Source organism: Equus quagga, chromosome 14 (assembly GCF_021613505.1).
Source record: "Equus quagga isolate Etosha38 chromosome 14, UCLA_HA_Equagga_1.0, whole genome shotgun sequence".
NCBI lineage: Eukaryota > Metazoa > Chordata > Mammalia > Perissodactyla > Equidae > Equus > Equus quagga.
Window position 1 is genome coordinate 73,453,607 of NC_060280.1, and position 16,960 is coordinate 73,470,566.

Consider the following 16,960-nt stretch of genomic DNA (forward strand, 5'->3'; position numbering starts at 1 on the left):
GTGATATAGTGATAGCATTAAGTCCTCACTAATCAATACACATCAATAATCACCCTAAACATAAATGGATTGAATTCTCCAATAAAAAGACAAGAGTGGTGAGATGGATTACAGAACAAGATCTAACAATTTGCTGCCTCCAGGAAACACACCTCAGCTCCACTGACAAACACAGGCTCAGAGTGAAGGGGTAGAAGATGATACTCCAAGCTAATGGCAAACAAAAGAAAGCTGATATCGCAATACTTCTATCAGACAAATTAGACTTCAAGATAAGGCCAGTAAAGAGAGACAAGGAGGGGCAGTATATAATGATCAAAGGGACACTCCATCAAGAAGAAATAATGCTTATAAATATCTGTGCACCCAACACAGAAGCACCAAAGTTCATAAAGCAACTATTAACAAACCTAAAAGAAGATATTAAAAATAACGCAATAAGGGGCTGGCCCCGTGGCCAAGTGATTAAGTTCACGCACTCCGCTGCAGGCGGCCCAGTGTTTCGTTGGTTCGAATCCTGGGCGCGGACATGGCACTGCTCATCAGACCACACTGAGGCAGCGTCCCACATGCCACAACTAGAAGAACCCACAACGAAGAGTACACAACTATGTACTGGGGGGGGCTTTGGGGAGAAAAAGGAAAAAATAAAATCTTTAAAAAAAAAAAATAACGCAATAATAGTAGGGGACCTCAACACCCCACTCACATCAATGGCTAGATCATCCAGACAGAAAATCAACAAGGAAACAGTGGAATTAAAAGCTAAACCAGTTGGACTTAAAAGACATATATAGAACACTCCAACCAAAAACAGCAGAATACACATTCTTCTCAAGTGCACATGGAACATTCTCAAAGATAGACCATATGTTGGGAAACAAGGCAAGCCTCTATAAATTTTAAAAAATTGAAATAATAACAATCATAATGCTATAAAGCTAGAAACTAATTACAAGAAAAGAGCTGAGAAAGGGACAAAGACATGGAGACTAAACAACATGTTATTGAACAAGCAATGGATCATTGAAGAAATTAAAGGAGAAATCAAAAAATATCTGGAGACAGATGAAAATTATAACATACCCTACCAACTCATATGGGATGCAGCAAAAGCTATATTAAGAGGGAAATTCATCGCAATACAGGCACACCTTAACAAACAAGAAAAATCCCAGATAAGCAATATCAAATTACACCTAACTGAATTATAAAAAGAACAAAGCCCAAAGTCAGCAGAAGGAGAGAAATAATAAAAATCAGAGAGAAATAAATGCTATTGAATCAAAAAAGGCAGTAGAAAGGATCGGTGAAACAAAGAGCTAGTTCTTTGAGAAGATAAACAAAATTGACAAACCCCTAACCAGACTTACAAAGAAAAAAAGAGAGAAAGCTCAGATATACAAAATCAGAAATGAAAGAGGAGAAATAACAACAGACTCCACAGAAATACAACAGGTTATAAGAGAATACTACAAAAGACTATATGCCAACAATATGGATAACCTAGAGGAAACGGATAAATTTTTAGACTCTTAGAACCTCCCAGAGCTGAGTCAAGAAGAAACAGACAATCTGAATAGACCAATCACAAGGAAAGAGGTTGAACCATCTTTCAATCTCTTTTCAATCAAGAGATTGAACTCATCTTTCCAAAGAGATTAAGACCATTTGTTTATTGTAATCAAAAGCATCCCAAAGAATAAAACCCCAGGACCAGACAGCTTTCCAGGGTATTTTACCAAACTTTCAGAGAGGATGTAATACCTATCCTTTTCAAGCTATTCCAAAAAATTAGGGAAGATGGAAGACTTCCTAACACATTCTATGAGGCCAACATCATTCTGATACCAAGCCTGACAAGGCCAGCACAAAAAAGGAGAACTACAAGCCAATATCGCTGATGAACATAGACACAAAAATCCTCAACAAAATTTTAGCAACCCAAATTCAGCAATACATCGAGTATCATACATCATGATCAAGTAGGATTCATACCAGGGACAGAGGGGTGGTTCAACATACGCAAGTCGATCAATGTGATACACTACATCAACAAATTGAGGACTAAAAACCAGATAATCATCTCAATAGATGCAGAGAGAGCATTTGACAAGATCCAACAGCCATTTATGATAAAAACTCAGCATAATGGGGATAGAAGGAAATTACCTCAACATAATAAAGGCCATATATGACAAACCCACAACCAACATCATACTCAATGGGCAAAAACTGAGCACCATCCCCCTGAGAACAGGAACAAGACAAGGATGCCCACTATCACCACTCTTGTTCAACATGGTACTGGAGGATTTAGCCAGAGCAATTAGGCAAGAGAAAGGAATAAAATAAATCTAAATAGGGAGTGAAGAAGTGAAACTCTTGCTGTTTGTAGACAACATGATCTAAAATATAGAAAACACCCAAAAATCCATTGGAAAACTAATAGAAATAATTAACAACTACAGTAAAGTTGCAGGGTACAGAATCAACTTACAAAAATCACTTGCTTTTCTATACTCCAATAACAAACTTAAAGAGAACTCAAGAAGACAATTCCATTTGCAATCACAACTAAAAGAATAAACTACCTAGGAATAAATTTAACCAAGGAGGTGAAAGACTTATACAATGAAAACCATAAGACGTTACGGAAAGATATTGATAATGACATAAAGAGATGGAAAGAGATTCCTTGCTTGTGGATTGGAAGAATAAATATAGTTAAAATGTCCATACTACCCAAAGCAGTCTGCAGATCCATTGCAATCCCATTCAGAATCCCAATGACATTCTTCACAGAAATAGAGCAAAGAATCCTAAAATTCATATGGGCAACCAAAGACCCTGAATTGCTAAGGCAATTCTGAGAAAAAAGAACAAAGCTGGAGGTATCACAATCCCTGATTTCAAAATGTACTACAAAACCATAGTGATCAAAACTGCATGGTACTGGTACAAAAACAGGCACACAGATCAATGGAACGGAACTGAAAGCCCCGAAATAAAACCACACATCTCTGGACAGCTAATCTTCCACTAGGGTGCCAAGAAGATACAATAGGGAAAAGACAGTCTCTTCAATAAATGGTGTTGGGAAAACTGGACAGCCACATGCAAAAAAATGAGGGTAGACCACTATCTCATGCCATACACAAAAATAAACTCAAAATGGATCAAAGACTTGAAGATATGTCCTGAAAGTATAAAACTTCTGGAAGGTAATATCAGTAGTACACTCTTTGACATCGAACTAAAACGGATCTGTTTGAATACCATGTCTTCTCAGACAAGTGAAACAAAAGAAAAAATAAACAAGTGGGAATACATCAGACTAAAGAGCTACTGCAAGGCAAAAGAAACTAGAATCAAAACAAAGAGACAACGCACCAATTGGGAGAAAATATTTGCAAATCATATATCTGACAAGGGATTAATCTCCATAATATATAAGGAGCTCACATAACTGAACAATAAAAAAACAAACAACCTGATCAAAAAATGGGCAGAGAAGATGAACAGACATTTTCCCAAAGAAGATAGACAGATGGCCAATAAACACATGAAAAGATGTTCAACATCACTAATCATCAGGGAAATGCAAATCAAGACTATACTAAGATACCACTTTATGCCTGTTAAAATGGCTATAATCACTAAGACTAAAATTAACAAATGTTGGAGAGGGTGTAGAGCGTAGGGAACCCTCATACGCTGCTGGTGGGAATGCAAACTGGTGCAGCCACTATGGAAAATATTATGGAAATTCCTCAAAAAACTAAAAATAGAACTACTGTATGACCCAGCTATCCCACTACTGGGTATCTACCCAAACAATTTGAAATCAACAATCCAAAATAACATATGCACCCCTATGTTCATTGCAGCAGTATTCACAATAGCCAAGACATGGAAGCAGTCCAAGTGCCCATCGACTGATGATTGGATAAAGAGGATGTGGTATATATACACAATGGAATACTACTCAGCCGTAAAAAAGACAAATTCATCCCATTTGCGATAACATGAAAGGACCTGGAGGGAATTAAGCTAAGCGAAATAAGCCAGTCTGAGAAAGACAAACACCAGATGATTTCACTCATATGTGGAATATAACCAAATACATGGACAAAGAAAACAGTTCATTGGTTACCAGGGGAAGGGGGCTGGGGGGGTGGGCACAGTGGGTGAAGGGGAGCGCTTATGTGGTGACAGTCAAGAAATACTGTACAACTGAGATCTCACATTGATGTAAACTATTATGAACTCAATAAAAAAAAATACCACTGATGATTGTCATGTATCCTCCATATTGAGAACTATTAGAGTTTTAATATTTTTTACTGAAGGAATACAAGCTGCTCAAAGGGCGAAAACATGTCCGTGTATACTAGTAACCTTTGAGTAGCTTATGTCCTTAAAAGAAAATATATAAATCCAGAGTATGAACAGATCAAACACAGGATGGCAGCACTTGCTTTTATTGTACTTTGTTCTCTTTAGAAGTATGATGCTCTGATATTCCTCAGTCCTTCCCTCTTCCACACCATTCCATGCTAGGCTTAGAGCATGCTATTGTGGTGTGGTTTTAATTTTGAAAAGTTAAAGTGACTATTGTTCTGTTATAAAATGCCTCTCATATGCTTTCTGTGTTCCTGCTTCTGTGGTACTTACTACTTGGGAACTCAAAGTAAGTATAGTAGATATATCTTATCATATCAAATACAATCTTATTCAAGTCCTGTTGACAAGGGACTATATTAAGGGCAAACTAAATTAGAAGTTCTCTCTCTGATTTGTCAGTAACATCTAGTAGCTATGTGCTTGAAAATATAAAGCTCTTGCTGTATGCAATATTATCTTGAGTCACTATAAATAGAAGGAAATTAAGGACTTATTTCCATGTGACTTCTGTATCATTAGTTTTTTTGTCTATGGCACAAAGTTGTTTTCCTTCCCTGGAAAGTCCTCTGAGAGCAGAATCTTAACAATTTTAACTTCTTTCCTTTAGCGTCAAAAGCAATACCTGAGATATAGACGACTTTTCATGGATATTGAAAGAGAACAAGTAAAAGAACAACAAAGGCAAAAAGAACATAGGAAGAAAATTGAAAAGTAAGTTTTTTAATCCTCATTGTGAGCCTTAAATTATCAGTTAAGATGATTTTGGAAACTAAGTTTTAGAAATAATCAGGCAGTGGTTTGCCTTCTGATCCATAGTGGAAACAACTATGTTTGATCTGGGTAGAAATATTGAAAGATGGTTAAGAGCTATGTTTTTTTTTAATAGACTTCATTTTTTTGGAAAAGTTGCAGGTTCACAGCAAAATTAAGCAGCAAGTACAGAGTTCCCATTTACCCTCAGCCCCATACATGGATTGCTTATCTCACTATCAACATCCTCTACCACAGTGGTACATTTGTTACAACTAATAAACCTACACTGACACATCATAATTCATATTTTACATTAGGATTCACTCTTGGTGTGTAACATTCTTACAAATTTTGACAAATGTATAATGACATGTATCCATCATTATAGTATCATGCAGAATAATTTTACTGCCCTAAAAATGCTTTGTGTTCTACCTGTTTATCTATTTCTCCCTCAACTCTTGGCAATCACTGATCTTATTGTCTCCATTATTTTCCCATTTCCTGAATGTCACATAGTTGGAATCATACAAACGTGTAGCCTTTTTAGATTGGCTTCTTTCACTTAATATGCATTTAAGGTTCCTCCAATGTCTTTTCATGGCTTGATAGCTCCTTTCCTGTTAGTGCTGAATAATATTTTATTGTCTGGATATACCACAGTTTATTTATCCATTCACCTACTGAAGGACATCTTGGTTGCATCCTAGATTCAGCAATTGTGAATAAAACTGCTATAAACATCAGGTACAGGTTTTGTGTTAGCATAAGTTTTCAAATCCTTTGGGTAAATAGCAAGGAGTGTGTTTGCTGGATTGTATGGTAAGAGTGTGTTTGCTGGATTCTTCTCTTATAAGAAACTGTCAAACTTTTTTCCCAAGTGGCTTTACCATTTTGCATTCCACCAGCAACGAATGAGAATTCCTGTTGCTCTACATCCTTGCCAGCATTTGGTGTTGTCAGGGTTTTGGATTTTGATTATTCTAATAGGTATGTATTAGTATCTCATAGTTTTAATTTGCAGTTCCCTAATGATTTATGATGTGGAGCATCTTTTCCATATGCTTATTAGCCATTTGTATTTCTTCTTTGGTGAGGTGTCTATTTAGGTCTTTGGCCCATTTTTTAATTGGGTTATTTGTTTTCTCATTATTGAGTTTTAAGAGCCCTTTGTATATTTTGGATAACAGTCCTTTCTCAGATATGTCTTTTGCAAACATTTTCTCCTAGTCTGTGGGTTACATTCTCATTCTTGACATTGTCTTTCAGAGAGCATGATTTTTTAATTTTAATGAAGTCCAGCTTATAATTATTTCTTTCATGTCTCTTGCCTTTGGTGTTGTATCTAAAAAGTCATTGTCATACCGAGAGTCACCTAGATTTTCTCCTGTATTATCTTCTAGGAGTTTTATAGTTTTGTGTTTTATGTTTAGCTCTGTGATCCATTTTGAGTTAATTTTTGTGAGGAGTGTAATGTCTATATCTGGATTTATTTTTTTGCACATAGATGTTAGTTATTCCTGTACCATTTCTTGAAAAGACTATCTTTGCTCTATTGTATTGCCTTTTATCTTTTGTCAGAGATCAGTTAACTTCATTTATGTGGGTCTATTTCTGGGCTCTCTGTTCTGTTCCATTGACCTATTTGTCTATTCTTTTGCCAATATCATACCATCTCAAGAGGGAAGTGATGCCTATAAGAGACTCATTTTAGCTTTAAGGACACACATAGGGTGAAAACGAAGGGATCAGAAAAGATATTCCATGCAGATTGTCACCAAAAGAGAGCGGAAGTGTCTGTCCTTATATAAAAAAAAATAGACCATAAGTTAAAAACAGTCATGATAGACAAAGAAAGTCATTATATAAAGATAAAGGGATCAGTTCATCAAGATGATATAACAGTTGTGAATATTTATGAACTAACATAGGAGCACCTAAATACATAGAGCAAATACTAACAGAACTGAAGGGAAAAATAAACAGCAATACATTAATAGTAGGGAACTTTAATACCCCTCTTTAACAATGGATTGATCATCCAGACAGAAAATCAAAAAGGAAACAGCAGGTTTGAACAACACTATAGACCAAATGGATCTATGCAGAACATTCTGTCCAACACCAGCAGAATACACATTCTTCTCAAAAACGCACAGAACATTCTCCAGGATAGATCATGTATTAGGCCATAAAAAAGTCTTAACAAATTCAAGAAAATTGAAATTATATCAAGTATCTTTTCCAGTGAAAAGATGGTTTGAAACTAGAAATCGGTAACAAGAGGAAAATTGGAAAATTCGCAAATACATAGAAATTAAATAACATACTCCTGAACAACCAATGGATCAAAGAAGAAATCAAAAGAGAAATAAAAAAAATATGAGACAAACAAAAGTGGAAACACAACATGCTAAAACTGATGGGATGCATCAAAAGCAGTTCTAAGAGGAAAGTTTGTAACTATCAATGCATTCATTAAGAAAAAAGAAAGATCTGGGGCCGGCCCGGTGGTGCAGCGGTTAAGTGTGCACATTCCGCTTCGGCAGCCCAGGATTCGCTGGTTTGGATCCTGGGTGCGGATGTGCACTGCTTGGCGAGCCATGCTGTGGTAGGCGTCCCACATATAATGTAGAGGAAGATAGGCACGGATGTTAGCTCAGGGACTAATCTTCCTCAAAAAAAAAAGAAAAGAAAAGAAAAAAGAAAGATCTCAAATAAACAACCTAACCTTACCCCTGAAGGAACTAGAAAAAGAAAAGAAACTGAAGGTTAGCAGAGGGAAGGAAATAAAGATCAAAGCAGAAATAAATGACTTAGAGAATAGCAAAAAAATAGAAAAGATCAACAAAACTGAGTTGGTTTTTTGAAAAGACAAACAAAATTGAAAATCCTTAGCCAGATTAACCACGAAAAAAGAGTACTCAAATAAATAATAAAATTATAACAATATAATTATATAACAATAATTTATAACAATATAATTCCTATCTTCTAGGTTGTTGATAGAATTAAATGGAGAAGTTTATGTAAAATACTTTACGTTGTACCTGACATTTAATAAAATCAATAAATAGTACCTATTACTACCACAATGATGATGGTAGTAATTATGATGAAGAGGAGGAGGAGGATGATAATAATGGTAATGATGATCATAGTGAATAGGATGAGCACCAAGGGAGGCCAAACAAATGGAGAAAAGAAGACAAAAATAATAATTCTAATGCTACATGAAAAGTGAGATGGGGCACTGGCCCCGTGGCTGAGTGGTTAAGTTTGCACACTCTGCTTCAGTGGCCCAGGGTTTCACCACTTCAGATCCTGGGCATGGACCTAGTGCTGTTCGTCAGGCCGTGCTGAGGTGGCGTCCCACATAGCACAACCAGAGGCGCTCACAACTAGAATATGCAAGTATGTACTGGGGGGCTTTGGGAAGAAGAGAAAAAAAAAGTAAAAAAAGATTGGCAACAGATGTTAGCTCAGGGCCAATCTTTAAAAAAAAAAAGGGAATTGTCTTTGGATGATGGGAAAAAATCATTTTTTTCTGTTCTTTCTGCATTTCTTAATTTTTCAAACTTTTAATCATTAGTATATTTGACTTTGGGAGCCTAAGTGATATCTGCATTGTAAGGGGCCCCTTGCTCCTGAATATCCTCTTTCTTTTACGTTAGAGAGTACAAGGACTTTGGAAATTTTTGTGTGGCAATCCACTGGTGAGAATGTTTTCCTGTGAGGTGTTTAATAGTTCCTTTGGTATGTTTTTATTCTCACATGCTTTTCTTCCCTCTTGTGATAGGTTAATAACACTATTGTCCTAAAAGTAACTTGACAAAAACTGCTGCAGTAAAAAAGTGTGTGTGTATATGTGTATTTTGGATTAGGGTAGAGGAGGCTTGGAAAAATCCTCATGAGATTGTCTAGGGCAGCCTTTAGGCAGGATTCTATTTAAATATTTCAAGGCTCTTTTCTGTTCTTAATCTTCTTTAGGACTGTAATATATAATCTGCCTGGATAACAGTTTCAGAACCTGAGGACGTTGGCTCTCGGAAAGTGCGTTCTTATATGTAGGACAGATTTGTCTTAAACTATAACCTGGTGGTTTAGCCGTAATTATGATCTGATCTGTATCAAAAAACCTTTCAGTTCTGTAGTGCCCATATGTAAGCATTTTACAGACTCATCAGGCAAAAGACAATGGAAATGTAGTTCAGTTCATTTAACTGAAGCCAAGACGTCCCGTTGTGGGCGTTTTTCTGTCTAACCTAAATCTTCTTATGACGTACCTACCACATGGCATAGTCAATGGGGATTTTTCTTCAGCTATACTGCTGACCCTCTTTGAAAGCTTTTTTATTTAAAGCTTTTGTTTTATTGCAATTTTTCTCACTGGATAATGTTTTTCTTCTTGTACTTATACTCTTGACCCTAGCGAAAATATGAAGGTTTCTGTCTTACAGATGGTATCAGAAAATTAAATCTTGTTGTTGATAGTTTGCAAATAATTAAAAATTATTTTTTTGCTTTTTCCTTGTTGTAGAAACTATATCACTTATGCCTTCTTTGCATGGAGGATATATGATTTAACTTAAATCCACTTTAGCATTCTGAAATAAACAAACATCTGCTTTCTAAACAGGAATTGATAATAACTGCTTTACCTCACCTAGTTGTTATAAGAATCAAATGATATGTTTTCATTCATTTATTGAGCAGCTATTTATTGAGTGTCTGTTAAGTGATGGACATAATGCTAAACTTAGGAAGTGCAAAAACAGAAAGACATGATCCCACTCTTCAAGGATCTTACTAGGTAGATTTCACTGACTAATGGGGAAGCAGATAAATAAATAGATAATTGTAATGCCATATATTAAGTATTATAAGGCAGTATAGGATGTGGTTAAGAACGTGGAGAGTGGCCAGCCTGGTGGCGCAGCGGTTAAGTTCGCACATTCTGCTTTGGTGGCCTGGGGTTCACCGGTTCGGATTCCAGGTGCGGACATGGCGCTACTTGGCAGGCCATGCTGTGGTAGGCATCCCACATATGAAGTAAAGGAAGATGGGCACGGATGTGAGCTCAGGGCCAGTCTTCCTCTGCAAAAAGAGGAGGATTGGCAGCAGTTAGCTCAGGGCTAGTTTTCCTCAAAAAAAAAAAAGAATGTGGAGAGAGATGTATTCAAGTCCCAGCTCTGCTACCTATCTGCTGTGTGACTTAGGAAAGTTATCTCCTTAAGCCTCAGTTTCTTCTCTATAAAACAGGGATAATAATGGTACATACCTCATAAAGTTGCTGTGAGGATTAAATGAGAGAACATGTATATGTGCTAAATACAGAATCTGGCAAATAGTGTGTCCTCAGTAAATGTTAGTTGCCAAATATTTAAGGGAAAAAATAACACCATAGTTTTTACTAGTTACATAGTTTTTTAATAACACCAAGTTTTACATAAAATATTCCAGAGAATGGAAAATAGGGAATACTTCCTAAATAATTATAGAGGCCAGTTTAACCTTAATACCAACCGCACAAGGACATTACAAGAAAGCAACGCTACACTAATTTCTCTCATCAACATAAATGTAAAAACCTCAAGTAAAATATCAGTAAAATAAAAAATATTTCTTATATCATTAGAAGAAAAAATTACAAGACAATATGGGAGCACAGAAACTGTGTTTTGAACCCAAAATTGGCAGTATGGTGTAGCGGAAGGACAGGGAAGACTTCCTGAGCTGAGTTTTGAAGATTAGAAGCAGTAGTATGAGACAAAATGGGAATTGGATTGGGGAAAAGAGTAGCTGGGAAATTGAGGCAAAAGAAATCGCATTGTAAAAGCAGTGACTCATGATATAGTGCTGGAAGGTGAGAGGATGGTGCAAAACGACTGGGCAGGGTTCCACTCTACTGTACACAGGATCGCCAGGAGTCGGAATTGACTCCACAGCACTAACAACAAAAATGTCATGAGAACAAATTTGGATTTTATCCTGAAAACAGGAGCCATTTAGAGGCGTTGTGGGGAATAGATGACTAAAAGTAGATGTTAGGCGATTATTGAAGTAATATACTTAGAAAATGAGATGAAATTAATTTTTTTAAAAAGATTATTATGTATTAAGCCCTTACTGTGTGTCAAGTACATTACATAGATTATCATCTCATTTAATTGATAGACAATTTTGCACTGTAGTGGTAGCTACCATATACTGAGGGTTTACAGTGTGCTAGGCGTAGTGTTGACTGTTTTAGAGGCATTGACTCATTTACTGACCTGAATAACCTTACGAGGTAAATGTTATTCTTTTCATTTTACAGATGAGGAAATGAGACCTAGAGAGGTTAAGTAATTTATCCTAAGATTAAGATCTCACTTAGCAATAGCAGAACTGGGATTCAGCCCCAGATTTATTTGATTCCATCACCTAACCTCTTTGAAGTCTGTAACATGGCCTTTCATATAAGCCAGGGACAGTGAGGAGGAGGCAGTTTTGAGAACGTAAGAGAGAGAATTGATAAGATTTCTTCAAAGGAGAATTCAAGAATAAGTCCCAGGATTATGGCTTAGGCCACGAGGTAAATGGAGCAATAGGAAATAAGAGTTGCCAAGAAGGAGGAAGAGGTGGAGAAGATAAGTTTAGCTTGGGGCATATTGGGTTTGAGGTGCTTAAAGGAAATCCTAAATAGAGTCTAGTAGGAAATAGTAAGTTATTTTTAGTAGTCATTTCAGAAATCAATAAGAAGAATACTATCAGAATCAGGAAATGGAGAGACAGAAAGGTTGAACAGAAAAACAGGATCAGCAGGCAGAGATTTAGACTGAGATAGATTAGAACTTAATCCTGTTGTGCCAAAGAGGAAGATTTCTTCTACCTCCTTGAGAAGTTCTTTTTCTTTTTCTTTTTTTGTTTGAGAAGATTAGCCCTGAGCTAACATCTGTGCCAGTCTTCTACTTTATGTGTGGGTCACTGCCACAGCATGGCTGACGAGTGGTGTAGGTCCATGACTGGGATCTGAACCTGCAAATCCAGGCCACCACAGCGGAGCATGTGAATTGAACCACTGTGCCATGGGGCTGGCCCCCAAGAAGTTATTTTTCTAACAGGGCATCTCTTTAACCCCTGAAATAAATCTGTTTCTTAATCTTAGAAGCGGAATTTCTTTTATTTGAAAGTATCAGTGTTGCTAATTTCTGTGATTGTTCAAGAACAAAGAATCTATAGAGCCAAAAAGATAGCCCTCATTTTTAGTTCTAGGTCTCTGTTTTAGTTTAACTTTGTAAAGGATTAATAGTGTGGCCTTATTATATGGAAGATGAGTGAGTAACAAGAAGAGTTTTCAAGTTGTTGTTGGAATTACAAGAATATATTTTTAATGCAGTTTGCCTGTGATATCACTTTATTTTCAAGATTCTCTTCAAAATGTAAAATGATGTTTACTTGTCGTTAGTTGTGCAGACACCCAGTGTAGCAAGTTTACAAACCAGAACCAGTCTGCAGTGTTTTATATTCTTACCTCTCTTTTACTGAAAGTTTGACACTGGTTTCAGAATACCTTTTGGCATAACCAGAGAACCACTATAATTGTATTCACGTCAATGCCCTGGAAAAAGCAGTATGTTGACATGTTGATTTCTGACCTAGTTTAGCTTCTATTGTGTATCAACTAACAGGTATATTTACGCAGAGGCCTGAAGGGCATCAGAGAAGAATAAAAACTTGTTTATAGATTAATTGTTTATATCAGCTTTTTAAGTTAGCTTTGTTGTTTTTGGTTTTATGATCCTTTCTGAAACTACTATATGGCAATAGTTCTTAACCTGAGAATCTGACCAAAGCTGTAGATTCGTTTCTCAGAAAATTGTCTTTGAGACACTCACATGGAGATGTCCAATCGGCAAGTAGTTATATAGGTTTGAACCTCAGGGGAATGGTCTATGATGGAGCTGTACCTTTATGAGTTACAGGTGGTAGTGGGTGGTAGCTGAAGCAGAGGGCATACATAAAGTCACCTGGGGAGAAGCTGTAGCGTAAGAAGTGGAGAAGGCCTAGTTATATTGTCTTTCTGTTTATGTACTATGACTTTTTGGAGGGCCACAAGCTATTTTAATATCTAAGATTTTTTGCTCCCTTGAATCAGTTTTTGCCCCTTGGGTATAGTATTGTCCCATTTGAGAATGTATGTGCTACATGGATTAAATGACCTAAAGGCCACCATTGACCTTAGAGAGAGTTCTTTTGGTAGAGTGATTGATGGGTCTTAAAGCCATATTGGAGTGGGTGAGGAGATCAGGAAATAGAGACAGAAAGTCTAGACAACGCTTAAGGTGTTTGACTGTGAGGAGAGGAGTAACTAGGGGGAAGGGAATGGGACTGATTCCATCATTTCTAGGAACTGCCCTGTTACCAGCACCTAAGGTGTCAAATTTGAAAAACAATACTGATATGTTTCCTTAGCTGTTAGTTTACTGGTATAGAGAATAATTGGTATGGAGAATTATATTAGTAACTAAGCTTTTCTGTTGTCATTCACTTGGCTCCATTTAAATTTCACCATTGAAAACCTCAATTTGATTCATTATTTACAGAAAAATCTTTTCCAATGTGCCATTTTTTTTTTACAAGGTAAGGAGTTATTGAACTAAGAAAATATGAATATCCTCAAAATGTTTACTTTATTCTTTACTGGCTCTCTTTGGAATAAGATCTCTGTGTACCTAGATCCCCAGCCAACAGCACCTGTGATCTTAGGCTCATCTTTTAACCTTTATATTCTTTTAATCTTTTCCTTTCATTCTCTTGCTTATTTCACACATTATATTTTAAGAGAGCAAGGCAACATATATTTTAAAGTCAATCATGAATGACTATGTTGCTGTTTTGGCCTTTCCCCACATTATCTTTCTCATATTCCTAGTACACTGCCTTATGTGCCTTTAAATTTTGATCTTTACTGGTATAAAAAGATATCTCTCTGCCCAAGTTGCAATAATGAGATTTCTCAGCTCTACCCTATTTCAACTTTATAGTGCATTTGAGTTTGAATCATACCATAAAAACTGTATATTCTATACTCTTTGAGGAATACTCAATTTAGACTTACAGTTGTAGCTCAGGAAAGAATGGCAAGTGTGGGAGAACAGTGGTGAGAAAATCCTTGTTTAAAGTGCTAGAGGTGGCCAGCAGTTAGCTGTCAGAGTCTGGATGGACTTAGTTCTGCATAGAATACAACTGCTCTGTCTCTTGTACTTTTCCAGTGCCTGATCCTTCAGCCTTTGTAGGACGGCTTCCTGGTTTTAATATATACTTGTGTTAATCCAACTAAAAGGAAGGCTTTAATTCCACTGGAGTAAATAGCCTGCCACAAATGGATGGAAGCCCAGAATTTTCAGCAGTCCATACTCTATTGAAGACGTATTGAGTGTGAATTGGCCTCATGCTACTATTCAGAAAACAATAGTTCATTTATTTCAAAGTAATTTTTAGCAACTGATATTATCAGCATATATTTATAAGTTCTAGTCTTAAATCAGTCATATTTCATAACAAAAGCTGTTTACTTAGGTTTTCTGATTTTCTCAATGAGCTGCTCATTTCCTCTCTACTTGTGGGTGAGGTTTTTTTTAAAATCACTATGATTGATGTTCAATAAATTGCACATATTTAAAGTGTAAACTTTTATGTTTTGACATACAGGTATACAAATGAAACCACCACAATAGTCAAGATAGTGAACATATCTGTCATCCCCGAAAGTTTGCTCATGCCGTTGCTAGCCCCTCTTTTCTGCCCCTCTCTACCCCTTCCTCCCCAGGCAACCACTGGTTTGCTTTCTGTCGCTGTAGATTAGTTTTTATTTTCTGGAATCATATATTGTGTGCTCTTATGCTTGGCTCCTTTTACTCAGCATAATTATTTTGAGATTTATCCTTGTTGTTGTGTGTATCAAGAGCTCATTTCTTTTTGTTACTGAATAGTATTCCATTGTATAGATATACCACCATTTGTTTATCCATTCATAGCTTGATGACATTTTGTTGTTTCCAGTTTGTTTATTACAAATAAAGGTGTAATGAACATTTGTGTACAAGTCTTTCAAAATATGTTACCTTTTCTCTTGGGCAAATACCTGGGAGTAGAATGGCTGGATCATATGATAGGTATATGTTTCATCTTTTAAAGAAACTGTTAAACGGTTTGCTGAAGTGGTTGTACCATTCTATATTACCACCAGCAGTGTAAGAGTGTTCAAGTTCCCTTACCTCCTCACCAACACTTGCTATGGTCAGTGTTTTTCATTTTAGCCATTTGAATAAGTGTGTATGGTATCTCATTGGTTTTAGTTTGAATTTCCTGAATCACTAAAGGCGTTGAGCATCTTTTCAAGTGTTTATTTGCCATCTATATATCATTTTTTGGTGAAGTGGCTGTTCAAACCCAAATTTTTAAATTGAGTTGGTTTCTTATTGTTGAGTTTTAAGAGTTCTTTAATATAATCTAGATACAAGTCCTTTATCAGATATATGCTTTGCAAAGATTTTTCTCCCAGTCTGTGACTTGTTTTTTAAAGTGCAGAAGTTTTAAATTGTGATGAATTCTTGTATTTCGGTTTGTTCTTTATAGATTGTGCTTTTGGTGTCATATTTAAGAAGTCATTGCCTAACCCAAGATCACAAAACTTTTCTTCTAGAAAGATTACCATTTTAGGTTTTACTTTTAGGTCTGTGATCCAGTTTGAGTTAATTTTCATATATAGTGTGAAGTTTATTTTTTTGCGTGTGGATATCATTTGTTGAAAGCCTATCCTTTTTCCACTGATAATAATGTATTATTCTTTTAATATATTGTTTGATTAGATTTGCAAAAATTTTGTTTAGAATTTACATCTATGTTCTAACAGATAGTGGCTTATACTTTTCTTGTAACATCTTTGATTGGTTTTGGTTTTAATGTAATACTGGCCTCATAGAATGAGTTGGGAAGTATTTCCAAGTTTTTTGGAAGAGTTTATGTAGAATTGATATTATTTCTTCCTTAAATGTTTGGTAGAATTTGCCAGTGAATCCATCTGATTCTGGACTTTTCATTGTGGAAAGGTTCTTAACAACAGTTTTAGTGTTGATGATAGATATAAGGCTGTTCTGGCAATCTATTTTTTTTCTTGAATAAGCTTTAGTAGTTTGTGTCTTTCAATGAATTTGTCATTTCATCAAAGTTGTTAAATTTATTGACGTAAAACTGTTCCTAATATTCTTGTGTTATTCTTTTAATATCTGTAGAATCCAAAGTGATGTCTCCCTCTTATTTTTGATCTTAATAATTTATATCTTCTGTCTCTCTTTTTTTCATGATCAGATAGGGTCAAGGTTTATCAATTTTATTGATCTTCGTAAAGACCTAGCTTTTGGTTGTATTAATTTTTTTTCTATCTTTCTGTTCCCTATTTCATTCATTTCTGCTTCAATATTTATGATTTATTTTCTTCTGCTTACTTTAGGCTTAATTTTCTCTTCTTTTTTTAGTTTCTTAAGGTAGAAGATTAGGTGATTCATTTGATAACTTTCTTCTTTTCTCCTATAGGCATTTAGTGCTATTAATTTCCAACTAAATACTCTTTAGCAGCATCCGATAAATTCGTTTTCATTCAGTTCAAAATACCTTCTAAGTTCCCTTTGGTTCTTCCTTGATCATGGATTATTTAGAAGTGTGTGATCTAATTTCCAAATATTTGGAGATTTTCCAAGGATCTTTCTGTTATTGATATCTAATTTAATTCCGTTTTGGTCACAGAAGAGCGTGC

The 16,960-nt window shown here is 35.8% G+C and overlaps 1 protein-coding gene across 4 annotated transcripts in view; it reads left to right on the plus strand.

The window, feature by feature from the left end:
- Positions 1–16,960, plus strand: part of LOC124252362 (coiled-coil domain-containing protein 15-like) — a 108,829-nt gene that overhangs the window by 37,902 nt on the left and 53,967 nt on the right. For all 4 annotated transcript variants that reach the window (XM_046685747.1, XM_046685748.1, XM_046685751.1 and 1 more), the window contains one exon: positions 5,015–5,118. In XM_046685747.1, coding sequence (XP_046541703.1) covers positions 5,015–5,118 — 104 coding nt within the window. The remainder of the gene's footprint in view (positions 1–5,014; positions 5,119–16,960) is intronic.